Genomic DNA, 27,728 nt, shown 5'->3' with positions numbered 1-27,728 from the left:
GCTCCCTTACCTCTAGGGGTTTTTGGGATCTGCCCAGCAGATCTCCGGATCTCCGGCCCGTCGCTTGCTTTTGCAAGGAGCCTCGCCTCCTCGGAGGAAGGGGAAGGATCTGCGCAAGCGAGGGCTCCGTGGAGCCGGTAGGAAACGGAGTTGCCTTGATCCCAAACTGCGTTCCCACGCGAGAGGGAGTCTCCAAGTTCTGCGCGCTTTTACGCGCTTGGTGCGGAGTGGCCCGTTGCGCGCCCGCCTCGGGAACCGGGTGGGTTTTGTAGCAGCGGAACACGCATGTCTTGGGAATTCAACTTGTGGCTCACCGCGGGGACTCGGCTCTGGCATCTTGCTCTCCATCCCCTTATGATCACAGGGCGAGAGTGCTCCTGAGCAGGTGCAGAGCGTTCAGGGCCGGACTGAGACCTTTGGAGACCTTAAAAGATTTGGGTGCGCCCATATCATGGGTGTAGCCAAGGTGGGAGAAGGGAGGGGCAGCTGCCCCCCCAATCAATACAAATACAGTGGTACCTCGGGTTACATACGCTTCAGGTTACAGACTCCGCTAACCCAGAAATAGTACCTCGGGTTAAGAACTTTGCTTCAGGATGAGAACAGAAATTGCGCAGTGGCGCAGCAGCAGCAGCAGCAGCGGGAGGCACCATTAGCTAGAGTGGTGCTTCAGGTTAAGAACAGTTTCAGGTTCAGAACGGACCTCCGGAACGAATTAAGTACCTTTACTTAACCCGAGGTACCACTGTACATAGCTATTGTATTTTAGTGTTTTGTTGGAAGCCGCCCAGAGTGGCTGGGGAGACCCAGCCAGATGGGCCGGGTAATAATAATAATAATAATAATAATAATAATAATTACTGAGATTCTGTTCTCCCCCAGCAAAAGGCCTGCGCTCCCCTAACAAAAATCCTGGCAACGCCCATGGGTCATATGCTGTATATCAAATTCAGAATATAAACAATAATAAACTGTAAAATGAAATTTTATTTTGGGAAATGAAATGAAACCTGCAGTAAGATGGAAAATAAAATTGATATTTGACTCCCCCCCCTTTTTTCCAATTGCAAAGCCTTTGATTGGAGCCTCAAAAACAGGGCTCAGCAAACTTTTTCAGCAGGGGGCCAGTCCACTGTCCCTCAGACCTTGTGGGGGGCCGGACTATATTTTGGAAAAAAAATATGAATGAATTCCTATGCCCCTATAAATAACCCAGAGATGCATTTTAAATAAAAGGACACATTCTACTCATGTAAAAATTCCCAGACTGTCCGCAGGCTGGATTTAGAAGGAGATTGGGCCGGATCCAGCCCCCGGAACTTAGTTTGCCTACCCCTGTTCAAAACGAACCACACTAGGTAACATCTGAAGGACAATTGACATAAGTGAAGCCCACTCCACTCCATTGACTCAGCTGAAGCCCTTTGGCTTCTCCCTTCCCAGGCCTGTCTCCTTGCAGTGACTCTCCCTCCTACCCATAATGCAGCAGTACAAAAGGTCTGGTACCCAAGGATACTCATTTTCCAGTTGTGTCATGCCTGTAATCCATTTATAAACACACACACACAGCCAGTGTGGTGTACTGGCTGGAGAGCTGGACTAGGAGCCGAGAGTTAATTAATAGGTTAGACTGTTAAGATAAATTACCCAGTAAAAATTGAGAAAGATGGAAAGAATTTGCTGAAACAAATAATTAAACTAGAATACAAAAAGGGAGGTGTGAGGAGGTCGATGAAACAAGTAATTGGAAAATTAAGATATGGAATATTGGTTGTGTTCTTTTTTTATTGTTATTGTTGTATTGGTTCCCCCCCTTTTTTATGTTTTGTAATGTATGTTTTGTTAAATCTTTTTGCTGTTTTCTTTTTTTCTTTTTTTTCTTTTCTTTTTTTCTGTAATTTTTAAACTTTTAATAAATATCATTAAAAAAAAAAAAAAGGAGCCGAGAGACCAGGGTTGACAAAAAGACAGCACATAAATGTAGCCAATGCAGCACAGATAACTCTGTAACAATGTCCATCCCCTAAGACTCTTGGCAAATGTCTTCTGCTTCGTTGGCAGTTGTACATTTTCTGCAAAGAACGACATGCAGCCCTGGAAAACAACAACACTGATTTCAGGCAAGGCCAAAGTGCAGGCTTTTATCCAGTACTCATCATGCCGCCCCGATGAGGCCAGTCCTTCAGTGCTGCTGAACTTTGAACCTCATTCTTGAGATCAGCTGCAGTTTGCAACTCAAGCTGGGCTAGTTGGATGCTGTTGGCGCTTTGCTGGAAACGAGCAAAAATCAAAGTTCTGGAGTTCTGGCATTACAGGCAAAACAAGTGAGCCAACAAAATGCAAGGCATGAGTGTTGGTTTACTGTAGCTGGCAATTTTCAGTAAATGTCGTGGACCCTCTTTCTTCAAATTTGAAACATTTCCTTCCACCACCTCCAGTTTGCTATAAATGGAGACTTTTGCTGAGGCACCCCATGAATAATTTTGGTTCAGCCTGTGCCAAATATCTAAAGGATCTACTACAGTGGTGTCTCGCAAGACGAAATTAATCCGTTCCGCGAGTCTCTTCGTCTAGCGGTTTTTTCGTCTTGCGAAGCACGCCTATTAGCAGCTTAGCGGATTAGCGCTATTAGCGGCTTAGCGGCTAAGCGGCTATTAGCGGCTTAGCGGCTTAGAAAAAGGGGGGGAAAGGGAAAAAACTCGCAAGACGTTTTCGTCTTCCGAAGCAAGCCCATAGGGAAATTCGTCTTGCGAAGCACCTCAAAATACGGAAAACTTTCGTCTAGCGAATTTTTCGTCTTGCGAGGCATTCGTCTTGCGGGGCACCACTGTACTTCCTTCCCATCGAAGAGTTTTTATGCTTGCAAGACTAAATGCTTTCCCCTCTTCAGTGACCAAAGGCAGAGTCCAGTGCTGGATTTACGTATAAGATAAACAAGCTATAGCTTAGGTAAAGGTAAAGGGACCCCTGACCATTAGGTCCAGTCATGACCGACTCTGGGGTTGAGGCGCTCATCTCGCTTTATTGGCCGAGGGAGCCGGTGTACAGCTTCCGGGTCATGTGGCCAGCATGACTAAGCCACTTCTGGAGAACTAGAGCAGCGCAAGGAAACGCCGTTTACCTTCCCGCCGGAGCGGTACCTATTTATCTACTTGCACTTTGACGTGCTTTTGAACTGCTAGGTTGGCAGGAGCAGAGACCGAGCAACAGGAGCTCACCTCGTTACAGGGATTCGAACCGCGGACCTTCTGATCGGCAAATCCTAGGCTCTGTTGTTTAACCCACAGCGCCACCCGCATCCCTTAGCTATAGCTTAAGGGCCCCCCAATTTTTTTAAAGGGAAACAAAACTGGATTTACATTTCCAAAATATAAGATAAGAAACAAATAAAATAAAACCTACATACAGCAACTGTTTTGTGTTGTGTAGGCTCCTCCTTCTAACCTGCTGCCCAAAATATCACTGTTTGGCTCATTTCTACTTCTTAATTGTATTTCAGTTCAACAATTACTTTGATAAAATACATATCTTGTTATGTGCAAATGGTTTTAGATACCTATTAGGTCCATAAAGTACCATATAGCATGTATTCAACAACAAAAAACAGCGACAATTTGTTGTTGACAAAGGACAGCTGGACCTTTAAATGGGCCCCATTATCTTCAGGAGCTTAGGGCCTCAACAAACCTAAATCCGACCCTGGCAGATTCTCACACATTCCATTTCAAGCCCGTTTGTGTGCCTGCAGTCGAAAAGTACCAGATTCAATGGACCAAATTCTCTTAGATTGCCCTTTACACAGCAGACCTCGCCAACTGATGCTGAGCAAAATGTTGGACCTCTGGCCCACAACTCCGAGAAGAAACCAAAGAAGCTTTCTCCTGGCAGATCGGGACAAAGATATTACTGCTTTAGTAGCTTCCTTTTTAGCCACAATCTTACCCAAAAGGGTTCCCAACGAATTATCCTTTTGGGAAATAGGTTTGCACAGGCATAGGCAAACTCAGCCCTCCAGATGTTTTGGGACTACAGCTCCCATCATCCCTGACCACTGGTCCTGTTAGCCAGGAATGATGGGAGTTGTAGTCCCAAAACATCTGGAGGGCTGAGTTTGTCTATGCCTGGATATCCAAATGCACACAACCATAGTGTGACCTTGATAGCTTCACCCTTGTCTTTTTAATTATTCCAGTTAATTGAAATGTTTTATACTGTGATGCTAATAAAGGTATTTGATATTGGTTGATTGATTGTTTTTGGTTCAGGATTGGCAAATCTGGTTTCTTTCTGATTGCTAGAAATACTGGTCACAGGAAGGCAAAAGTTATGAGATGTCTCAATAGCCTGAAGATCGTCAGGTCTGAAGATAATTTGCTGTAATTGCTTTGTGTGTTGCAGGGATCAAGAACAGAAACATGAGGTATGTCAGCACCAGAGGACGAGCCGGAAGTGTCGATTTTGAAGGTGCTCTTTTATCAGGCTATGCAAGTGATGGTGGTCTTTTCATGCCTCAAAAAATCCCGGCTTTAGACTCTGCCACACTTCGAAAATGGAGCAGCTTCTCTTACCCAGAACTGGTGAAGCAATTGTGCTCTCTCTTCATTTCGCCTGAGCTTATTCCAGAAGCGGAACTAAATGGTAAATGAATCCAGATCAGCTATTGAGATTTGACAGCCTTCAAAACTATGTTAGATTTATTTCATGGGAAAATGTTATTTGCTCCCTTTCGTATAATGTAATGAATTCCGGGTGACTCGACAGCAGCGGTAGATGTGCTGGTAGTATTGATTATTCATACTGTGTTTTATTCGACTTTATCAATGTGCGTTGTGCAACAAAATTCCTGGTCCCTGCTCTCAGGGCAGTTTGAAACTTCAGCAAGAGGAGACAAGTTCCAGAGAAGCAGATGGGGCTGAACCACTCAGGGTGCTAAAGTTGGATTTTTTTTTTTTTAATATATCTTTATTAATTTAAAATAAATACATTTATGAAAAACAGACGTACATACAAGTACATACAAGAAGCCGCGCCTCGGTTATTGAACATTTCGGAAGCTGGAAGGGCTTCTGGAACAGATTCAGTTCGATAACCGAGGTTTGACTGTAGCAGTCATGGGTGGAGATCAAGATCAAGACTGCAAGAAGCAGCAGCCAGGGGGCGGAGTTAACCCTTTCCTTCTGTGCTGCATTCCCAACAAAAGCAGGCATAGGCAAAACTCGGCCCTCCAGATGTTTTGGGACTACAACTCCCATTGTCAGGGAACTGACATCGGAGCCAGAAGTGGAGGCAGGGCTCCCAAGCGATGCCGGAGAAGGGCCAAGCAGGGAGAGAGGGAACTCATCGGCTGGGGAAGGAAATCAGCGTAACACCAGGGATAAAGGGGGGCAGTTGGGGGAATCGGAGAGGGGTCTCCAGGTGTGCTGGACCCGGGGGAAAGGTACCGTGAGCGTAGTCTGAGTCCACACGAAGAGGGGCGAGGTCCGAGGCGGAGAGCCGGGCGGGGAACAGGAACGCTGGAACAGGAGGCTGAGCAGGGAACAGGAACACCGGATGGTCAGGAACAGGAGGCCGAGCAGGGAACAGGAGCACCGGATGGTCAGGAACAGGAGGCCAAGCAGGGATCAGGAACACAGGAAGGTCCAAAGCCAACAACGACGTTGCTCCCGCAACCTGGGACCGGGCTGACTGGGCTTTTATCCTCTTCTAAGGCCAGGGGCGGTCCCGGCCCCCAGGAGCCCCGCCTCCTCTGGCCTTAAGGCGAGCACTCCTCCTGGGAGCAACCAGTTCCCTTCGCCTCTCTGCCCTAAGCCTCTGCAGATCAGGAGAGGCCGAAGGGTTACTGGGCCCTGGAGGAGGCTCACCTGTAGCCACTGAGTCCTCAAGCCCCTCTGGGGCCTGAAGGGTTTCACCTGGGGCCAGCTCCTGGTGCTCTGCCACAGGTGCAGGCTCTTCAGCATCTAGGCCTTGCCCCAGTTCAGCCGGCCCTGGAGGCGGGGACTCCTGTGCAGGCTGGGATTCCTCTGGTTCATCCTCTGAATCGGAATCCCAGGCCATCACACCATCCCCCCTCCCAGGCCCCCCCCTCAACCGAGGGTCCGGACCCGGCTTGCCGGGGTACGTCGCATGGAACTCTCGGAGGCAGGCAGGTGCGTGGACGTTGGCCGCTGGTTCCCAGGAACGGTCCTCCGGTCCGTACCCCTTCCAGTCAATGAGATACTGCAGCTTTCCCCTGCGGTATCGGGAGTCCAGGATGCGTTCCACCTCGTACTCAGGCTCTCCCTGAACCAACACTGGCTGCGGTCGGGGACGGTTCGGGTGGAACTCGTCGGGTGGGGCCACTGGACTCAGAAGGGACCTGTGGAAGACCGGGTGAACCTTCAGGGTTGCGGGTAACCGGAGACGGAATGCCACAGGAGAGACTTGGTCCACGATAGGGAACGGGCCGGTGAATCGGGCGTCCAACTTCCGCGAAGGTCGAGAGGGGTGGAGGTGGCGAGTGGAGAGCCAAACCAGGTCACCGACGCGAAGTTCCGGCCCCACCTGGCGGTGGCGGTCGGCCTAGGCTTTGTACGCTTCCTTGGCCTGGTGCAGTTGCTCCACCAAAAGCTGTTGCTGGGACTGGAGCTCTTGAAGCCACTCCGTCACCGCCGGGACCGCGGATGCCGGCAGCACATCTGGAAACAGCCGTGGATGATAACCGTAACTGGCCTGGAACGGGGTCTGCTGGGTGGACGCATTCACCGCGTTGTTGTAGGCGAACTCCGCCAATGCCAGGTGGTCGACCCAGTCATCCTGCTGGTAGCTGCAGTAACACCGGAGGTACTGCTCCAGCACCGCGTTCGCCCGTTCCGTCTGGCCATCGGTCTGTGGGTGGTAGGCTGACGAGAGGCAGACCTCTGTCCCGAGGGTCTGGTGTAATGCTCGCCAGAACCGGGATGTGAACTGAACGCCCCGGTCGGACACCACGCGCTCAGGTAGGCCATGCAGGCGGAAGACATGCTGAAGGTACAGCTGAGCGGTTTCCTTGGCTGTGGGTACAGATGGGCAGGGGGCGCAGTGCACCATCTTGGTGAAATGGTCGGAGAAAACTAGGAGGCAGGTACAACCACGAGACGGGGGTAAGTCCACTACAAAGTCCAACGAAACCGTGTGCCAAGGGCGCGGTGGAACTGGCAATGGCTGAAGTAGGCCGGGGGGTCGCCCGGTAGGGCCCTTGGCGCGCCGGCAGACATCACAACCAGCAACGTATCGAGCCACGTCAGCCTTCAGGCGGGGCCACCAAAACTCACGACTGACCAGATGGGTGGTCCGATACCGTCCAAAGTGCCCCGCTGCTGGGGCATCATGGGCCATCCGGAGAACCTCCAGCCGCAGTGGCCCTGGCGGGATGTACAGACGACCGTGGTGCAGCAGAAGGCCCTGATGCAGGACCAGCCCCGGATACTGTGGGCTGGACCCTTCAGCCAGCTCCTGGAGTTGTTCCTGGGCCCAAGCGTCGACCCGCTGCTGTTTCCGCACCCGAGCCTGCAGTGGCTCCGCCTCCTGGGTGGCCAGGAATGCAGCTGGAGGTAGGATCGTGGTGGGTTCTGCTTGCTGTACCGTGTCTGAGTTGTCTTCAGGTTTCCGGGACAGGGCATCCGCCTTCTGGTTCTGAGAGCTAGGGATGTAGCGGATCCGGAACTGGAACCGGGAAAAGAACAACGCCCACCGGATCTGTCTTTGGTTCAGCTTGCGGGTGGTCTGGAGGTACTCCAGGTTCCGGTGGTCGGTTCTCACCTCCACCGGATGTCGTGCCCCCTCAAGATGGTGGCGCCAGACCTCAAAGGCCACCTTGATGGCCAGTAGTTCCCGCTCCCACACAGTATAGTTACGCTCCGCTGGTAGGAGCTGGCGGGAATAGAAGGCACAGGGTAAGAGTGGCGCTTCAGGTCCATTCTGTTGAGACAAGACGGCACCGAGAGCCGTACTGGAGGCGTCGGTCTCCACCACAAAGGGTCGAGAGGGGTCAGGATGTTGTAAGATTGGCGCCCTCTGGAAACAGGCCTTCAACCCCTGAAACGCCTCCTCTGCCTCCTTGTCCCAGGAAAACGGCGTCTTTGGGCGCAGTAGCCGGGTCAACGGGGTGGTGCGATGAGCATAATCTGCGATGAAGGTCCGGTAGTAGTTGGCGAACCCCAGGAAACGCTGTAGGTCCTTGCGGTTCCGGGGTGCCGCCCATTCTCGAACCGCTGCCACCTTCCCAGGGTCCATCTGCACCCCATCTGGAGAGAGCCGGTGTCCAAGGAAGTCCACAGTCCGCTGATGGAACTCGCACTTGCTGAGCTTTGCGTACAAACGGTGCTCACGCAAGCGCTGCAGCACGGTCCGGACATGTCCCTCATGGCGAGCCGGGTCACGGGAGTAAACCAGTATGTCATCCAAGTACACCACCACGTACTTGTCTAACAAGTCCTGGAACACGTGGTTGATGTAGCGTTGGAACACAGCAGGCGCGTTGCACAAACCGAAAGGCATAACCAAGTATTCGAACTGCCCGTACCGGGTCCCAAATGCTGTCTTCCACTCATCCCCGGCTCGGATCCGAATCAAGTTGTAGGCCCCCCGGAGGTCCAGCTTGGTGAACACCTGTGCCCCTTGCACCCGCTCCAGCAACTCTGAGATAAGGGGCAAGGGGTACTGGTCTGGGATGGTAATTTTGTTCAGGGCTCGGTAATCATGGCAAGGGCGAAGTTCCCCACATTTCTTCTTAACAAAGAGCACTGGTGCCGCGGTAGGCGAGGTGGAAGGCCTAATGAACCCACGCTCCAGGTTCTTGCGCAAGAAGTCCTGCAAAGCCTCGCGCTCTGGCTCTGTTAGAGAATATAAGCGACTCACTGGTAAGGGCGCTCCGGGCTGGAGGTCTATGCCGCAGTCAAAAGGCCGATGCGGCGGCAGCTGGTCTGCCCCCCGTTCCTCGAACACGTCCTGGTAGTCCTGGTACACGGCTGGGAGCGTGGGTGCTGCCTCCTCCGTGGGCGCGGCCGCCAGCGTCTCGGATTGAGCATGGGAACATGGGTCTGGGAAGTGCACAGTCCGTTTGACCCAGTCAATCTGAACGTTGTGAGCTTCCAGCCAGTCCATCCCGAGCACGAGGGGGAACCGGGGCATAGAGGCAATGTCCAAAGTTCGCAACTCCCGGTGCTGCTGGAGACACAGGACCAGGGGCTGGGTCTCCTGAGTAACGGCTCCTGAACGTAGAAGCCGTCCGTCAATTGCTTCCACCTGGACTGGTTCTGGCTTGTTCCGAAGTGGCACCTGATGATGGGCAGCAAAAGCAGCGTCCATATAAGAACAGGTTGCTCCTGAATCCACCAAAGCATGGGTAAGAATCCAGGGCCCACCTGGAGGGTATAAACGTACCGGAACCATAAGATGTTGCAAGTCCATTGGTGCGGGCCCATTCTGCGCTGTTTGGGACCCCCGGTAGCTAGGGCCATCAGCTACTGGGGGTTGGCGGTTTCCCTGCGGCTGGCGTTTCTCAGGGCAGGACCGAGCGTAGTGTCCACTTCCGCCACAGTAGAGACATAGATTCCCCTCCCGACGCCGCACCTTCTCTGCGGGGGAAAGGCGTGGCCGCACTGCCCCGAGCTGCATAGGCTCCTCCGATAACTCAGTTGTGACCGTGGGGCTGCCGGAAGAAACTGGTGCCGAGAACTGGAGGTGTCGTCGGCCCCGGGCCTGGCGACGATCCTCCAGCCGGTCGTCTATCTGTAGACTCCGTTGAATGAGAGTGTCTAGCGTGGTGGGGCGTTCCATTGTGGCCAGCTGGTCCAGTATCTCGTCCGAAAGCCCTTCGAGATACTGGTCCCGCAATGCCGAGTCGTTCCAGGTCAAGTCCTGTGCCAACAGCCGAAACTCCGTGGTATATGCGGCCACCGTGGACTCGCCCTGTTTCAACTGCCGAATCGCCCGGTTGGCTTGACTCCCTTTCTGGGGGTTGCCGAACGCGGCCTCCAAAAGATTGCAAAACCCCGTATAGTCTGCCAGCAAGGGGGAGTCTTGCCTGAGTAGCGGCAACGCCCACTTGGCCGCCTGGTCCTTTAACAAACTAATCAAAAAGTGCACCTTGGTGCGGTCGTCAGGGAAGTTCCGGGCTCGCCCCTGAATATACAGCTTGGCTTGGGCGAGGAACATGGGAAAGCTGGCCGGGGCTCCATCAAATTTCTCGGGCAAAGCCACTGGGTACTTGCCAGGAGCCGGGGCGTCGGCCCCAGGAGCCGGTAGGGCTTCCAAGCGCTGCTGAAGTGCCGTAACCGCGTCGGTGCTGCACGGTGTGAGTCAAGGCCTGGTTCTTCTGGGCCAAAGCCACCAGCGCAGCCGCCTGGTCAGCCATGGCCTCTGGCTCTTCCCGAACGCACCCCAACGAAGGGGGAGTGCGGGTGTGGCGGGAGCAAACTGTGCTGGACCCGGGGGAAAGGTACCGTGAGCGTAGTCTGAGTCCACACGAAGAGGGGCGAGGTCCGAGGCGGAGAGCCGGGCGGGGAACAGGAACGCTGGAACAGGAGGCCGAGCAGGGAACAGGAACACCGGATGGTCAGGAACAGGAGGCCGAGCAGGGAACAGGAGCACCGGATGGTCAGGAACAGGAGGCCAAGCAGGGATCAGGAACACAGGAAGGTCCAAAGCCAACAACGACGTTGCTCCCGCAACCTGGGACCGGGCTGACTGGGCTTTTATCCTCTTCTAAGGCCAGGGGCGGTCCCGGCCCCCAGGAGCCCCGCCTCCTCTGGCCTTAAGGCGAGCACTCCTCCTGGGAGCAACCAGTTCCCTTCGCCTCTCTGCCCTAAGCCTCTGCAGATCAGGAGAGGCCGAAGGGTTACTGGGCCCTGGAGGAGGCTCACCTGTAGCCACTGAGTCCTCAAGCCCCTCTGGGGCCTGAAGGGTTTCACCTGGGGCCAGCTCCTGGTGCTCTGCCACAGGTGCAGGCTCTTCAGCATCTAGGCCTTGCCCCAGTTCAGCCGGCCCTGGAGGCGGGGACTCCTGTGCAGGCTGGGATTCCTCTGGTTCATCCTCTGAATCGGAATCCCAGGCCATCACACCAGGACTCTTCGCTGGAGACCAGCGGGGAGAGCACAGGTCCTCCTCTGCCCACACCCACCCTGCGCAGAAGACTTCCGCGCAGGGAAAGTAGGCGTAGACTTGGCGTCAAAGAGCTTCTGTGCTGGAAGAAGTTTAAGAAACGCCCACTGACGGATTCTGCTAGCGACTGAACAGCCACGAAGTGAAGGGCTGTCCAGTCAGGAAAGGTTTAACCAGGCTACCTAGCCAGGTGTGGTGGCAACTTTCACACGAGCAACCCCCATACATTCATTACACCCATCATCCCTGACCACTGGTCCCCAGGCCTTAGGGATGAACCAGGGTTCTGCTCGCCACACCTCTTTTGTCTGACCACAAATATTAGCCCAAATTTGTGGACCCCTGGCCTTGCATTTCCCCTAATTAAATATTGTTGCCCTTATTCTGGAGTGCAGCATTACTGAGGTAAAACTTGACTTGACCGTCATGTTAATATGTTTGAAGGGCCAATATATTGCTGTGCCATTTTTAAAAATTTCCCCCCCATGGTAAATCTTTATTGGTTTAAAATACAGACGCAAATGATCATTTACAATGAAGGTAAGTATAAAAGAATTGAATACAAAACCCCCCCCAACACATCAAGATATAAGAACAAGAAAAAAGAAGATAATAAGATAAAAAAGAAAAGAAAAAGAACAAAAAATTTATGCCGAATCATAACCATCAAATTATGCCTTAAACTTCCAATCGTTCTCATTATACTGTTTATATAATCATAATTTTATCACACAGCTTTACATTATATCCTTTTTCATGTATTCCACTAAAGTATTCGTTTCATTCATTTTTGTTTACAGGTATCATCATTCCAGTTCTGCTAAGATGGTATTATTTGTACATCGTAATCTTATATATTCCTTAAATATTTTCCATTCTCTATATATTTTCTGATTTAAAGCTCCTCCAACTTTTCCCATCAATTTTGCTAGTTGGAAATATTCTATCATGAGCGTCTGCCATTCTGTTATCGTTGATATTGTTTTGCCATATTTTCTTTCATGGTTCCAAGCTAATGATGTCTTTTGACTTGTCGTCTTCCGCTAGACCTGATTGACAGAGCATTCAGCAGGTTCAGGCACAAAGATATTGTTCACTTGTCAAGACTGGAGAACGGCTTGAACGTTCTGGAGTTGTGGCACGGCGTAACGTACGCTTTCAAGGACCTATCGTTGTCCTGTACGGGGCAGTTCCTGCAATATTTCCTGAAGAAGAAGAAGAAGCGTGTCACAATTCTAGTGGGTATGTTTACATCTAGGACTAATGGAGTTCTGCTCGTTTTTAATAATTTTCTTTCTTTCTTTCTTTCTTTCTTTCTTTCTTTCTTTCTTTCTTTCCCTACCCTCCCCAGCCAAGACCGGACTCAGGGAGGCTAAAATCAGGTATAAAAACAATTGATTAAAATACGACTTAAAAACAGGATTAAAATACAGTGGTGCCTCGCAAGACAAAAAGAATCCGTTCTGCGAGTCTCTTCGTCTTGCGGTTTTTTCGTCTTGCGAAGCAAGCCCATTAGCGGCTTAGCAGATTAGCGCTATTAGCGGCTTAGGGGCTTAGCGGATCAGCTGATAAGCGGCTTAGCGGATCAGCTGTTAAGCGGCTTAGCGGCTTGGGGGATCAGCTGATAAGCGGCTTAGCGGATCAGCTGTTAAGCGGCTTAGCGGATCAGCTGATAAGCGGCTTAGCAGATCAGCTGATAAGCGGCTTAGCGGCTTAGAAAAAGGGGGGGGGGAACCCCGCAGGAACTCGCAAGACATTTTCGTCTTGCGAAGCCAGCCCATAGGGAAATTCGTTTTGCGAAGCACCTCCAAAATGGAAAACCCTTTCGTCTAGCGGGTTTTCTGTCTTGCGAGGCATTTGTCTTGCGGGGCACCACTGTACAACTTAAAACACAGCCTCATTCCAGTGGAAGCCCAGATCAAAAACTGTTTGGGGGGGAAATGTCAAATTCACCAAGGCCCCCTTTATCACATACACTGCCCAACAAAACAAGGACAAAAACCCACCAACAGCATACAAATCAATATGGCTAACCTGATCCAAAACACCAACCCACCCCACTCACACACAAAAACAAAGATCACCACAGCCAACCACAAATGAACAACCACACCCTGGGACAACCCCAACCTCTCTCACCACCAAAGGAACACAAGCAAACAGCAAAGAAGCTGCACAAGCAACGCTGACACAAAACCCCACATATAGCAGGTAAAATAGAAACATCTCCACCTGACCCCACACTGACTCATCTTTCTCCTCCCTCCACCTCTTTCCCCCTTTTCTTCCCAATGCCTCAACAAATGAAACTGATTTGTTAAAATGTTACATGGAAAAAACAAACAAATGAGAGAGACATTGCAAACACTTTTGTAAAACAAGAAAATCTTTAATAATAATAAAAACAAAACAAATTCCTTCCAGTAGCACCTTAAAGACCAACTAAGTCAGTTCTTGGTATGAGCTTTCGTGTGCATGCACACTTCTTCAGCTCATACCAAGAACTGACTTAGTTGGTCTTTAAGGTGCTACTGGAAGGAATTTGTTTTGTTTTGACTATGGCAGACCAACACGGCTACCTATCTGTAACTGTTAATAATAATAGTAAGGCTATGCACAGACTAAAAAAAAAAAAAGAACTGCCTTGAGGAGTTGGGCTTAATCTGCAATAATTAAAGCAAGGTTAATCAGCTCAATAAAGCAAGGTTAATATTAAAATAAAATAATAATAATAAAATCTTCACCACAGCCAACTATCCAGAATGGTCCTACGTGGGCCAGAAAAGCCAGGGAAGTCCCCAAATAGGGGTTCCATCACAGAAGGAAAAGGAAAGAGGGGAAGGGGATCAGGCTGATTCCAAGCCAAAGGCCAGGCGGAACAACTCTGTCTTACAGGCCCTGCGGAAAGAAATCAGATCCTGCAGGGCCCTGGTCTCATGAGGCAGAGCGTTCCACCAGGCCGGAGCCATCACTGAGAAGGCCCTGTCCCTGGTTGAGGCTAATCTGACTCCCTTAGGGCCCGTGACCTCTAGAGCAGTGTTTCCCAACCTTGGGTCTCTAGCTGCTGTTGGACTACAATTCCCATCATCCCTGACCATTGGTCTTGCTAGCAAGGGATGATGGGAGTTGTAGTCCAAAAACAGCTGGAGACCCAAGGTTGGGAAACACTGCTCTAGAGTACTGTTATTTATGGACCTTAAGGTCCTCCACGGGGCATACCTTTGCTGCCTTTGCTCAAGATGCATTTGTTGTTTCTTTTTCCCTGGCCTGAAAGTATTTGTTTTTGCATTTAGGCCCATTCTTGTGAGTTCTATAACCCATTGCCACGGGTTGCATATTTTGGGCACCTCGACAGAGTAGAGAGTAAGAAACAGGGCGGATAAAAATCAATGATTTTTTAAAAATAAAATAAAATCTGAATTTTTTATTTAAATCAGATTTCCCCCCACTCCTTAAAATTTCTGTCTTCCTGATTTCTGATTCTTCCTGTCTTTTTTGCCATTTTGGCATAATCCATCAACTTGATCTGCCGTTCTTCTGTGGTTGGGACTTTATCGGCCATGGCCATAAATTTGGCCGGCTTTAAAAGACGATTAAACAAGTTCATGGAGGATAAGGCAGACCTTGGCTACTAGCCACAAAGCTCCACTGTCAGAAGCAATATGTATTTTGGATCCCAGTTGGTTGGAATCAATAGTGGAGAGATTGCTGTTGCTCTCAGGTCTTGCTGGCAGCCTTTTCATAGGCCATTGTGAGAACAGGATACCGGACTGGATGGAATCTTCTTATGCTCAGGGCAGTGGGAATGAATGAATGAATGAATTTTTATTTGCATCAGCCGTTGGCCATAGCAATAAAACAACAATACAATATACAAAGAATAGAAATAAAAAAGTCAATTATAGAAAATACATTTTAGAGTTTTGAATCAATAGTCAAATAGTGGATCTTATTCTGATTGCCACAACTAAAAACCTTGCAACCTTTGCTGTCACCTGCTCATCTTGACCTGCTAAGAGAAAGGACACTGTGGCAGTGGCTGGGCGATGCAGAATGGACAATAAAACAGGGGTGCCAATCTCATTCCTCAAGTCTTTATAAAGAGCGCAAGCCAGAAGGGCATGCGCCACCGATTTGGTACTGCCATCTCCACAGGGACATAAGCGTTTTTCGTGTGGAATCTGTTGGAATCGTCCCTCAAGTACAGCTGAGGACAACACATTCAATCTTGTGAGAGTAAAAGCACGTCTATATTTTAGAATTGCTAGATTATGCAGATAGGGTGCCAGAGAGTCGAAATGGGTAGGTGGGAAATTGTCAAACCATGGGAGTGGGAACCTAAAGGTGGATCCAGTGTTATTGATGGCCTGGAGTGAGCTTTCTTTTCCTCTGACCTTGCAGCCTCCCAGCAAGTCTTTAACAGTCTTGGTTATTTTTCTAAACAGGGACTTCAGGGGATACTGGGAGTTCAGCCATCGAAAGTGTCCGGGGTGAAAAGAACGTGGACATATTTGTTCTGCTGCCACGTGGCCTCTGCACTCAGGTGCAAGAGCGGCAGATGACGACAGTGATTGAAGACAACGTCCATGTGTTTATCAGTGAGCGACTTCATTTTTAACTTCAGAATGCTTCTGGGTTCGGTCATTGTGGATTTGTTGCCTAGTGGCTAGGAGTGGTGAGCAGTGCTTTTTGGGGGGGGTACGCATGCCCCTAAACGTTTTGTGAATCTAAGTTTGGCCTCATTGAGGGGCAGTATTTCAATATGGGGGATGTGGGTGCCGCTGTGGTCTAAAGCACAGAGCCTAGGACTTGTCAATTGGAAGGTTATCGGTTCTAATCCCCGTGACGGAGTGAGCTCCCGTTGCTCGGTCCCTGCTCCTGCCAACCTAGCAGTTTGAAAGCACGTCAAAGTGCAAATAGATAAATAGGTACTGCTCCAACGGGACGGTAAACAGTGTTTCTGTGCGCTGCTGTGGTTTGCCAGAAGTGGCTTTGTCATGCTGGCCACATGACCCGGAAAAACTGTCTGCGGACAAACGCCGGCTCCCTTGGCCTATAGAGCGAGATGAGCGGGCAACCCCAGAGTCGTCGGCGACTGGACCTAATGGTCAGGGGTACCTTTCCCTTTACCTGTTTCAATATGAGTACAAAAATGAGAGTACCCCTAAACATTTTTTTTAATAGGAAAAAAGCACTGGTGATAAGTATTAAAGTCTGTGTGAGGATATGCAGCCAAGTTACAAATGCACGATTGCTAGATAGTCCCAAACTATCACATCCTTTAAACTTGTGTGGTGGGAAAGGGAACCACCGAAACTTAATACAGTGGTGCCTCGCAAGACGAAATTAATCCATTCTGTGAGGCTCTTCGTATAGCGGTTTTTTCGTCTTGCGAAGCAAGCCCATTGACAGCTTAGCGGATTAGCGCTATTAGCGGTTTAGCGGCTTTTAGCGGATCAGCTGATAAGCGGCTTAGCGGCTTAGGAAAAGGGGGGAAAAAGGGGAAAAACCCCGCAGGAACTCGCAAGACATTTCGTCTTGCGAAGCAAGCCCATAGGGAAATTCGTTTTGCGAAGCGCCTCCAAAACGGAAAACCCTTTCGTCTAGCGGGTTTTCCGTCTTGCGAGGCGTTCGTCTTGCGGGGCACCACTGTATTTTCTACTTTAAGTCACTGCACGCTCTTCTCTTTACCTGCAGTGGGGTAGGATGTCTGTGAGTTTTCCAATAGGGAGCTCATTCCATTTTGGGCTATGGACATTTGTAACTTTTAAGAATTATTACCTGCCTGATTTTCATCACTGTATTTGTTGAATCCTGGCAAGACTTTGCCAAGTGAGCAAACCTTGTATTTTTCTTGTTTACTTAAACAGTCTGAGAGTGATTTCATTGTTAAAAGGGAAACGTAAAAAGGGAGACAAAATCCCAGTCTGCCTAAGCATCCTTGGATATCATGATTATTCTAGAAGGCCGTGCACAGAGCTTTCTTTTCAGCCGGAACTCGCCAGAGCTCAGTTCCAGCACCTCTCAGGTGGCGCCATTGCCATTCTAAGAGAACAAGGGAGGTGTTCATAGAATCATAGACTCATAGAATCATAGAGTTGGAAGAGACCACAAGGGCCATCGAGTCCAACCCCCTGCCAAGCAGGAAACACCATCAGAGCACTCCTGACATATGGTTGTCAAGCCTCTGCTTAAAGACCTCCAGAGAAGGAGACTCCACCACACTCCTTGGCAGCAAATTCCACTGTCGAACAGCTCTTACTGTCAGGAAGTTCTTCCTAATGTTTAGGTGGAATCTTCTTTCTTGTAGTTTGGAACCATTGCTCCGTGTCCGCTTCTCTGGTGCAGCAGAAAACAACCTTTCTCCCTCCTCTATGTGACATCCTTTTATATATTTGAACATGGCTATCATATCACCCCTTAACCTCCTCTTCTCCAGGCTAAACATGCCCTGCTCCCTTAGCCGTTCCTCATAAGGCATCGTTTCCAGGCCTTTGACCATTTTGGTTGCCCTCCTCTGGACACATTCCAGTTTGTCAGTGTCCTTCTTGAACTGTGGTGCCCAGAACTGGACACAGTACTCCAGGTGAGGTCTGACCAGAGCAGAATACAGTGGCACTATTACTTCCCTTGATCTAGATGCTATACTCCTATTGATGCAGCCCAGAATTGCATTGGCTTTTTTAGCTGCCGCATCACACTGTTGGCTCATGTCAAGTTTGTGGTCAACCAAGACTCCTAGATCCTTTTCACATGTACTGCTCTCAAGCATGTTCATGGTCAGTTCCGGCACCTCTTTCCCTAAAAAATAGCACTGGTTATGGAACCTTGTACCAAATAGCTTCTGGAGATAAACCGCACACGGATAGTGATTTCTCTCTCTGCTGAAATAGGTATTTGCATTCTCACACAAGTGGAAAGAAGGAGGATAATTAACAAGTAAAATATCCTCTCCTAGTCATCTAAAACCATCCAAAAAAGCCCGCAACATAGTTTACAACATGTTGGCTGCCCTCGGTGTAGACAGTTTTGAACTCAATGGACCACTGCCAGTGTTGGGAAATCTGCAGTCAAAATCACAATTATGTTTGCTACATAAGTATATGAAGGGGTTAAGACTCACAGAGTTCTTGTATTCCTAGAGAAGACAGATCTGTGTGATATTATAGTCGTACTTTGGAAATTGAACGGAATCCGTTCTGGAAGTCCGTTTGACTTCCAAAACATTCAAAAACCAAAACACAGCTTCTGATTGGCTGCAGGAAGCTCCTGCAGCCAACCAGAAGCCAAAAGAATGTTCGCAAACCGGAAGAGTCATTTTAAGGTTTGCGTCGTTCAGGAGCCAAAACGTTTGACAATCAAGGTACGACTGTATTCCCTACATCCTGTGCTGGGAAATAGGGCTAAGGATCTTAATCTTTTCTCCTTCCTCCTTGCCTCTGTCTGTTTCTTCTTTTCAAGCCAGCAATGTGAGCAGACATACATGCCTGGCCTCTGCTCAGAGCCCAGTAAAAAGCACGAAGTGTTTTTACTCTGCTAAAAGTGCTTCGCAGCCTGATTACTCTCGTACCGTGGTACCTCTGGTTGCGAATGGGATCCGTTCTGGAGGTCCGTTCGCAACTTGAAAATAGCGCAACCCGCAGCAGCGCATCTGAACACACACGGGTTGCAATTTGCTGCTTCTGCGCATGTGCGTGACGTCATTTTGCGCTTCTGCACATGCGTGAGCAGCGAAACCCGGAAGTATCCCTTTCCGGTACTTCTGGGTCGCCACGGGACGTAACCGGAAAGAACGTAACATGAAGCGGACGTAACATGAGGTATGGCGGTATTTCTCTCACATACACACATGGGACAGGAGGTTTAAATTTTAGTTTACGGATTTCATCCTCAACCGCTCGCCATCAGCTGGTAGGTCCTTTTACAATCTTTGGTGCCCTGCTTCCTTCACAATCCCCTTCACCACTAGGCTGGCATTGAGCGCGGCACACTTCTGCGACATGACTGACGTAGCACCCTTCATGCCTGCCTCTTCCATCCCTGCTTCTCCCTCCAGCTGAAGGCAACAGTGATGAAATTGATGAGCCCATCAAAGAACTGTTTGCGGACGAAGATTTTTCAAGGAGACACAACCTGATGAGTCTGAATTCGATCAACTGGTCCAGAATTCTGGTGCAGATCGCTCATTTTTTCTATGCCTACTTCCGGTGTGCTCCATCTATGGATGTTACTCCGCTGCCAGTTGTGGAGGTGGTTGTTCCAACTGGGGGAGGAGGAAATCTCACAGGTTAGCAAAACACCACCACCACCAAAATGCTTCCTTGAGTCGTGATGAATTGTGCTGGACCTGTCTGAAAGTTGCATCGCTGGAGATGGGAGAAGCTGTAAGACGAGTAGCACGTCAAAGACAACTGTTTATTTTGCTGCTTTAGTGCAGACCTAGTACTCCTAAAGGGACGTGGGTGGCGCTGTGGGTTAAACCACAGAGCCTAGGACTTGCTGATCAGAAGGTCGGCGGTTCGAATCCCCGTGACGGGGTGAGCTCCCATTGCTCAGTCCCTGCTCCTGCAAACCTAGCAGTTCGAAAGCACGTCAAAAGTGCAAGTAGATAAATAGGTACAGTGGTGCCCCGCAAGACGAATGCCTCGCAAGACGAAAAACTCGCTAGACGAAAGGGTTTTCCGTTTTTCGAGGCGCTTTGCAGGACGAATTTCCCTATGGGCTTGCTTCGCAAGACAAAAACGTCTTGCGAGTTTCCCCCCTTTTTTCCCCTTTTTCTAAGCCGCTAAGCCGCTAAGCCGCTAATAGCCGCTAAGCCGCTAATGGCCGTGCTTCGCAAGACGAAAAAACCGCTAGACGAAGAGACTCGCGGAACGAATTATTTTCGTCTTGCGAGGCACCACTGTACCGCTGTGGCGGGAAGGTAAACGGCGTTTCTGTGCGCTGCTCTGGTTCACCAGAAGCGGCTTAGTCATGCTGGTCACATGACCCGGAAGCTGTACGCCGGCTCCCTCGGCCAATAAAGCGAGATGAGCACTGCAACCCCAGAGTTGGCCATGACTGGAACTAATGGTCAGGGGTACCTTTACCTTTAGTACTCCTAAACAATCTGGCCAAATTTCTGAGGTTTGCTGAATATTTCTCCTAGTTCGTCGTGGTTCGCTGAGCCACAGGCATTGCCTGAGCCCCTATATTTAATTGTCATAGACCTGGGATTGGGCACTGGAATACAGCCAATTTATGTAACCAGAACAACTAAATTCTGCAACCTGCATAAATTACATAAGCAGAGCAGTTACAGATAGGTAGCCGTGTTGGTCTGCCATAGTCAAAACAAAACAAATTCCTTCCAGTAGCACCTTAAAGACCAACTAAGTCAGTTCTTGGTATGAGCTTTCGTGTGCATGCACACTTCTTCAGAGCAGAGTGCATGCTTTACATATTTCTGCAGTTTTGCTGTTTTGCATAATTTGGTTTTGCTGTTTTGCATAATTTGGCCAGGTTTCATTACTCATGGGGGACCGACAAGGAACCATGCAAAACATATAACCATAAAACATAGCAATTAAATTAACAGTAAAATGCCATCAACTTCCAATATCACCAATTACAGCTGTATTCAGTATTGACAATCAGATCAAATAGAATGGTTGAAATGATTTCGGTACCATAATGTGCATCTGCTTTACATAAGATCTGTGGTACAAATTACTGATGGTTTCTTTCTTTGGTCCAGCTGGGTGTCTTGCACAGAAGATGGGGCTCCCCATTGATCTTGTGGCAGTGGTAAATGACAACGATGTGGTTCACAGAGCTATCCAACAGGGTGATTTCTCACTGTCCAGGTCTATGAAGTCAACACTGGCTTCAGCAATGGATATTCAGGTAATTTACCTGGAGAGGAATGTGCTGTTTACTATGGTAGAAATGTGAGGACCAGCTCTACCTCTCTTTCAAAACAGAACCAGTGAAGGTGGTGAAGGTCCTGTGTGAGTGTCTGGAGGCGGTTGGAGGATGGATGGCGGCTAATGGATTGAGGTTGAATCCTGACAAGACAGAAGTACTGTTTTCGGGGGGCAGGAGGCGGGCGGGTGTGGAGGACTCCCTGGTCCTGGTTGAGGTAACTGTGCCCCTGAAAGACCAGGTGCACAGCCTGGGAGTCATTTTGGACCTGCAGCTGTCTATGGAGGCGCAGGTCAATTCTGTGTCCAGGGCAGCTGTCTGCCAGCTCCATCTGGTACGCAGACTGAGACCCTACCTGCCCGCGGACTGTCTCGCCAGAGTGGTGCATGCTCTAGTTATCTCCCGCTTGGACTACTGCAATGCGCTCTATGTGGAGCTACCTTTGAAGGTGACCCGGAAACTACAACTAATCCAGAACGCGGCAGCTAGACTGGTGACTGGGAGCGGCCACCGAGACCATATAACACCAGCCCTAAAAGATCTACACTGGCTCCCAGTACATTTCCGAGCACAATTCAAAGTGTTGGTGCTGACCTTTAAAGCCCTAAATGGCCTCGGTCCAGTATACCTGAAGGAGCGTCTCCACCCCCATCGTTCTACCCAGACACTGAGATCCAGCACCAAGGGCCTTCTGGTGGTTCCCTCCCTGCGAGAAGCCAAGTTACAGGGAACCAGGCAGAGGGCCTTCTCGGTAGTGGCACCTGCCCTGTGGAAAGCCCTCCCACCAGATGTCAAAGAGAAAAACAACTACGACATCTGAAGGCAGCCCTGTTTAGGGAAGCTTTTAATGTTTGATGCATTACCGTATTTTAATATTTTGTTGGAAGCCACCCAGAGTGGCTGGGGAAGCCCAACCAGATGGGCGGGGTATAAATATTATTATTATTATTATTATTATTATTATTATTATTATTATTATTATTATTCCCTGAGCCTCCCCCAGTCATTCTCACTCCATTGATGGACCATTCCATCAGCCTTGCTGGGAGATCGGCTCCATCAGCCTCCTCTCTCCCCCAGTTGTCAGTCATCATCAGCTATTCCATCCATCAGGCTGACGCAGATGGAGGAATGGGGCTGTGGCTCTGCTTAGGAACCAGCTACATATGGCTTCCATTCCAGCTGGCCTTCACAGGAACTACTGGTGCCTGAGTTTGCCTGCCAGTTTCCTCCCCTTCTCAAGGGAAAAGGTACAGAGGGAAACACAGAGAGTCAGTTTGGGGAAGTCTGTTGGGATATTATTCCTGGATGAGGCCCTGGTTAGTGAAGGAACTCCTTGCAGAGTGACTCAGCTGCCTCAAGATCCTAAGACCATTCCCTTGAACTATTTAGAGAAGGGATGGAGAAACTGTTGTTCTCTGGGTGCTGTTGGACTCCAACTCCCATAAGCCATATCCAGTGGTCAGGGATTATGGGAGTTGTAGTCCTGAAAAATCTGATCTCCCTGATTTAGAGCCACACCCTAGCCCCATGGGCTTTCTGGAATGTGACTGTGTACAGTGGTACCTCGGGTTAAGTACTTAATTCATTCTGGAGGTCCGTTCTTAACTTGAAACTGTTCTTAACCTGAGGTACCACTTTAGCTAATGGGACCTCCTGCTGCCGCTGCACGATTTTTGTTCCCATCCTGAAGCAAAGTTCTTAACCCGAGGTACTATTTCTGGGTTAGCGGAGTCTGTAACCTGAAGCGTCTGTAACCCGAGGTACCAATGTAATGAGATTTGTTGATGGGTGCCTTTTTCCTGCAATCCATTTCCTTTGGCTCCTGCATAATCTTTCCCATATCTAAATACCTGCTTGTTTCTGAACATAAACCTCCTTCTAGAAAACGGCTTGTGCCCTCTTTTCCTTTGCTAGGAACCTTACAACATGGAAAGGATTTTTTGGCTGTCCTCTGGCTCAGACAGCAACTTGGTCCGAAGTGTGATGGAAGAATTTTACTCCGCTAAAAAAGTCCAGCTCCCGACCCAGTTGCAAAAGAAGGTTAGCTATGATTTGCCAATGATTTTTCAGTTTACTTTTAGTTTGAAGGCTCTCTTTCAGGAGCGGCTTCCGTGCGATGGACCTCACATCAGAAACATCGCTTCCTGGAAGGGAGAGGAGAGGTATTGGTGGAGAAATCATTGTGGTGCTGAGGGATGGCAGTATGCAAATGTGCCAATCAACCACTTGCGATGTTCACTGGGCAGGCGATGTCTCCATTTTCTCTGGTGGAATCTAGGTAAAGGTAAAGGGACCCCTGACCATTAGGTCCAGTCGTGACCGACTCTGGGGTTGTGGCGCTCATCTCGCTTATTGGCCGAGGGAGCCGGCGTACAGCTACCGGGTCATGTGGCCAGCATGACTAAGCTGCTTCTGGCGAACCAGAACAGTGCACGGAAACGCCGTTTACCTTCCCGCCAGAGCGCTACCTATTTATCTACTTGCACTTTGACGTGCTTTCGAACTGCTAGGTTGGCAGGAGCAGGGACCGAGCAGCGGGAACTCACCCTGTTGCGGGGATTCGAACTGCCGAGCTTCTGATCGGCAAGTCCTAGGCTCTGTGGTTTAACCCACAGCACCACCCGCGTCCCTCTGGTGGAATCTACACATATAGGAAAAAACACTGTGGAAAAAACGTACTTAAAGTGTTATACAGTGGTAAGAACTTAATTCGTTCTGGAGATCCGTTCTTAACCTGAATCTGTTCTTAACCTGAGGTACCACTTTAGCTAATGGGGCCTCCCGCTGCCACTGCACGATTTCTGTTCTCATCCTGAAGTAAAGTTCTTAACCTGAGGTACTATTTCTGGGTTAGCGGAGTCTGTAACCTGAAGCGTATTTAACCTGAGTTACCACTGTATTTGCAGCTGTATCCTCTGAGTCTGGTTTCAGCTTTCTGAGTCCTCTGTCTGGTTGCAGCTTTCTGAAGGTCTGAAGTCTTGCTCAGTCTCTGATGAAGAAATTGTCCAAACCATGAGACGCTGCTGGGAGGACAACCGCTACCTCCTCTGTCCCCATTCTGCAACTGCTGTTTGCTACCATTATAAGCATTCCAGTTGCCATCCAAGCACGTAAGCATGAATTTGTCTGCCCACTTTCGTAGCTTTCTTATTACAGAATTATATATATTAGAGAATATTGTTAGTATTATTATAATATACTAAAGCATGCAAATGAATGTGACAATTTTAAAGAAATGTTTATTATTATTAATTGCATAAATAAATTACATTGCAGCTATAATCAGATTAATAAAATAACAGTGACAACAACCACCACCATCTGTGCTTTTTGTTTCTTACTAGTATAATAGCCATCCTGTGAACATAAAATGATGTTGATAAAAATCATGTTCAGCCAGTGTGGTGTGCTGAATTCAGAGAGAGCCAGTGTGGTGTAGTGGTTAAGAGCGGTAGACTCGTAATCTGGTGAACCGGGTTCGCTTCCCCGCTCCTCCACATGCAGCTGCTGGGCGACCTTGGGCCAGTCACACTTCTCTGAAGTCTCTCAGCCCCACTCACCTCACAGAGTGTTTGTTGTGGGGGAGGAAGGGAAAAGGAGATTGTGAGCCGCTTTGAGACTCCTTCGGGTAGTGACAAAGCGGGATATCATATCCAATCCAAACATTCTGTCTGGGACAAGGCAGCAAACACAGCACCATCTTGAAGTTCACCTGAAGAATGCAAAATGTGAACAAGTGGGGACAAAACTGTTGGCAAAGGCTGCACACACTCTCTCACACACATTATGAGCTGGGGTAGCATAGTCGCTAAGAAACTGAGCTGTGAACTGAGAAGCCGCTGTTTCAGATCTTGCCTTTGCTGCAAACTCGGGCAACCTGCTCTCTCTGAGCCAAAGTGCTGGTGCTGACCTTTAAAGCCCTAAACGGCCTTGGTTCTGCATACCTGAAGGAGCGTCTCCACCCCCATCGTTCAACCTGGACACTGAGATCCAGCGCCGAGGGCCTTCTGGCGGTTCCCTCCCTGCGAAAAGTGAAGTTATAGGGAACCAGGCAGAGGGCCTTCTCGGTAGTGGCGCCCACCCTGTGGAACGCCCTCCCAGCAGATGTCAAGGCAATAAAGAACTATTTTACTTTTAAAAGACAACAGAAGGCGGCCCTGTGTTGGGAAGTTTTTAATGTCTGATGCTGTATTGTTTTTAATATTTGGTTGGAAGCCGCCCAGAGTGGCTGGGCAAACCCAGCCAGATGGGTGGGGTATAAATTTCTTCTTCTTCTTCTTCTTCTTCTTCTTCTTCTTCTTCTTCTTCTTCTTCTTCTTCTTCTTCATTATTAGTATTAGTATCCACTCCCCCATCTACAGCATGGGAGATAATACTATAAATTTACCTTGTAGTTTTTTATCTCCTTGACATCTGATGGGAGGGCGTTCCACAGGGCGGGTGGCACTACCGAGAAGGCCCTTTGCCTGGTTCCCTGTAGCTTCCCATTCCTTGGAGCTGAACGTCAGTGTCTGGGCTGAATGATGGGGGTGGAGACGCTCCTTCAGGTCTACAGGGCTAAAGCTGTTTAGGGCACAATATGTGAAAAGACCCACAAGGATTTGAAGATCAACAAATTTACTGCGGCAAGAGCATTCTTTGAGACGGAACCCGTTCAGTTCTGTCCAAATTTCAGACATGTTTAGAGGTTTGTTGCAGAGATGTGCTCATTTCCTCTTTTCTTCCACTCCAGTTCCAGGTGCTGCTTGGCTCCTGCCTCCCCTGTGAAGTTTGAAAATGCTGTTCTTAAAGCCGATCTCACCCTCGACATCTCGCCTGAGATAAGGAAGCTGAAAAACATGGAGACCAGATCTTGCGCCCTGAAGAGAGGCGATGACTGGGCAAAACTACTGCGGCTGCAAATAGAAGCAGTTGCGAAGCAGAGAAATGCTACGCCAAGCTGAACATCTGCAACGAGTCCCCTAGTTGATTGCTCCATCGAAGTCTCCTGCTGCTATGCAAGGCATATGATAAGAGAGTTGGTCTGCTTTTGCTAATGAATAAAGCATAGTTGTGTCACAGTTCTTGCAGAATCATCATCATCAACAACAACAATAGTACAGTCATACATCGTGTTGCGTTTGCTTCATGTTGAGTGTTTTCAGGTTGTGTCCCACGGCGACCCGGAAGTACTGGAAAGGGTTACTTCTGGATTTTGCTGCTTGCGCATGCGCAGGCGTGCAAAATGATGTCACACGCATGCGCAGAACCGGCGAATCGCAACACGCACAGACTCAGGTTGCGTTCTGCTCAGGTTCCGGAACGGATCCCGTTTGCAACCAGAGGTACCACTGTAATAATAAATTTATACCCCACCCATCTGGCTGGGTTTCCCCAGCCACTCTGGACGGCTCCCAAGAGAATATTAAAAACACCAAACATTATACGTTCTACATTTCATAGCATTTCCATTTTCCATTTCAATTCATCATCATAATAATTCATTATTTATACCCTACCCATCTGGCTGGGTTTCCTCAGCCACTTAGGGTGGCTTCCAACAGAATATTAAAGACACCAAACATTAAAAACTTCTCTAAACAGGGCTGCCTTCAGATGTCTTCTAAAAGTCCAATAGTTGTTTATTTCCTTGACATCCGACGGGAGGGTGTTCCACAGGGCAAGTGCCACCACCGAGAAGGCCCTTTGCCTGGTTCCCTGTAACCTCACTTCTCACAGTGAGGGAACCACCAGAAGGCCCTCAGTGCTGGACCTCAGTGTCTGGGCAGAACGATGGAGGTGGAGACGCTCCTTCGGGTATACTGGGCCTATTACCTGCTAAAAGCGATGAGCAATTGTTGTTGGCATACGCCTGCCTCGAAAGACAATGGAGTGCACTTCTGAGGGTGATGTCAAACTGCTGGGGAATCACGGTGCCTGCTGTGATTGCGGAGACCAGTAGCTTGTAACTATTGTTTCTGCTATGGAAGTGGGAGCTGGACCATAAAGAAGGCTGATCGCCAAAAAATTGACGCTTTTGAATTATGGTGCTGGAGGAGACTCTTGAGAGTCCCATGGACTGCAAGAAGATCAAACCTCTCCATTCTGAAGGAAATCAGCCCTGAGTGCTCACTGGAAGGACAGATCCTGAAGCTGAGGCTCCAATACTTTGGCCACCTCATGAGAAGAGAAGACTCCCTGGAAAAGACCCTGATGTTGGGAAAGATGGAGGGCACAAGGAGAAGGGGATGACAGAGGACGAGATGGTTGGACAGTGTTCTTGAAGCTATCAACGTGAGTGACCAAACTGCGGGAGGCAGTGGAAGACAGGAGTGCCTGGCGTGCTCTGGTCCATGGGGTCACGAAGAGTCGGACACGACTAAACGACTAAACAACAACATTGTTTCCGCATGCCTGGGCAGTGTGTTTGGAGGTCCTGGGCTGCCCTGATGCCTAGGCCCATCTCTTGGCCTCGCTGATGGGGCCCAAAGGAAAGCGGAGCAAAACGTTTGGCACCAGCTTGGCTGCAGGAGTTGACGGAAAGAGGCGTACAAGGCACCATCCAACCAACTTAGGGATTTCCTGAGGTAGATTAGACTGAGAGAGAGTGACCAGCCCAAGATCACATAGTGAGCTGTGTGTCAGCCATTGGGATAAACAGTGATGGTTTCTCTTCTCACAGCCTGGTACAGTTTCAGAAACATCAGCAAAACCTTAAAAGCATA

At 49.3% G+C, this 27,728-nt stretch overlaps 1 protein-coding gene across 2 annotated transcripts; it reads left to right on the top strand.

The window, feature by feature from the left end:
• THNSL2 (threonine synthase like 2) lies at positions 1-26,087 on the top strand. 2 transcript variants are annotated; one of them, XM_081836338.1, is made up of 9 exons: positions 1-137; positions 4,399-4,638; positions 12,166-12,360; positions 15,564-15,716; positions 19,175-19,405; positions 20,855-21,003; positions 22,939-23,064; positions 23,983-24,134; positions 25,757-26,087. In XM_081836338.1, the coding sequence occupies exons 2-9, from the start codon at positions 4,416-4,418 to the stop codon at positions 25,965-25,967; spliced, it is 1,440 nt and encodes a 479-aa protein (XP_081692464.1). In that variant the 5' UTR covers positions 1-137; positions 4,399-4,415; the 3' UTR covers positions 25,968-26,087. The 2 variants fall into 2 exon arrangements, with proteins under 2 accessions (XP_081692464.1, XP_081692465.1); XM_081836339.1 differs by having other exon boundaries at positions 128-259.
• Positions 26,088-27,728: the final 1,641 nt, after the last annotated feature.

Source organism: Podarcis erhardii (genome assembly GCF_964252035.2).
Source record: "Podarcis erhardii genome assembly, chromosome: 13".
Taxonomy (NCBI): Eukaryota; Metazoa; Chordata; class Lepidosauria; order Squamata; family Lacertidae; genus Podarcis; species Podarcis erhardii.
This window is presented reverse-complemented; position numbering and strand designations above follow the sequence as displayed.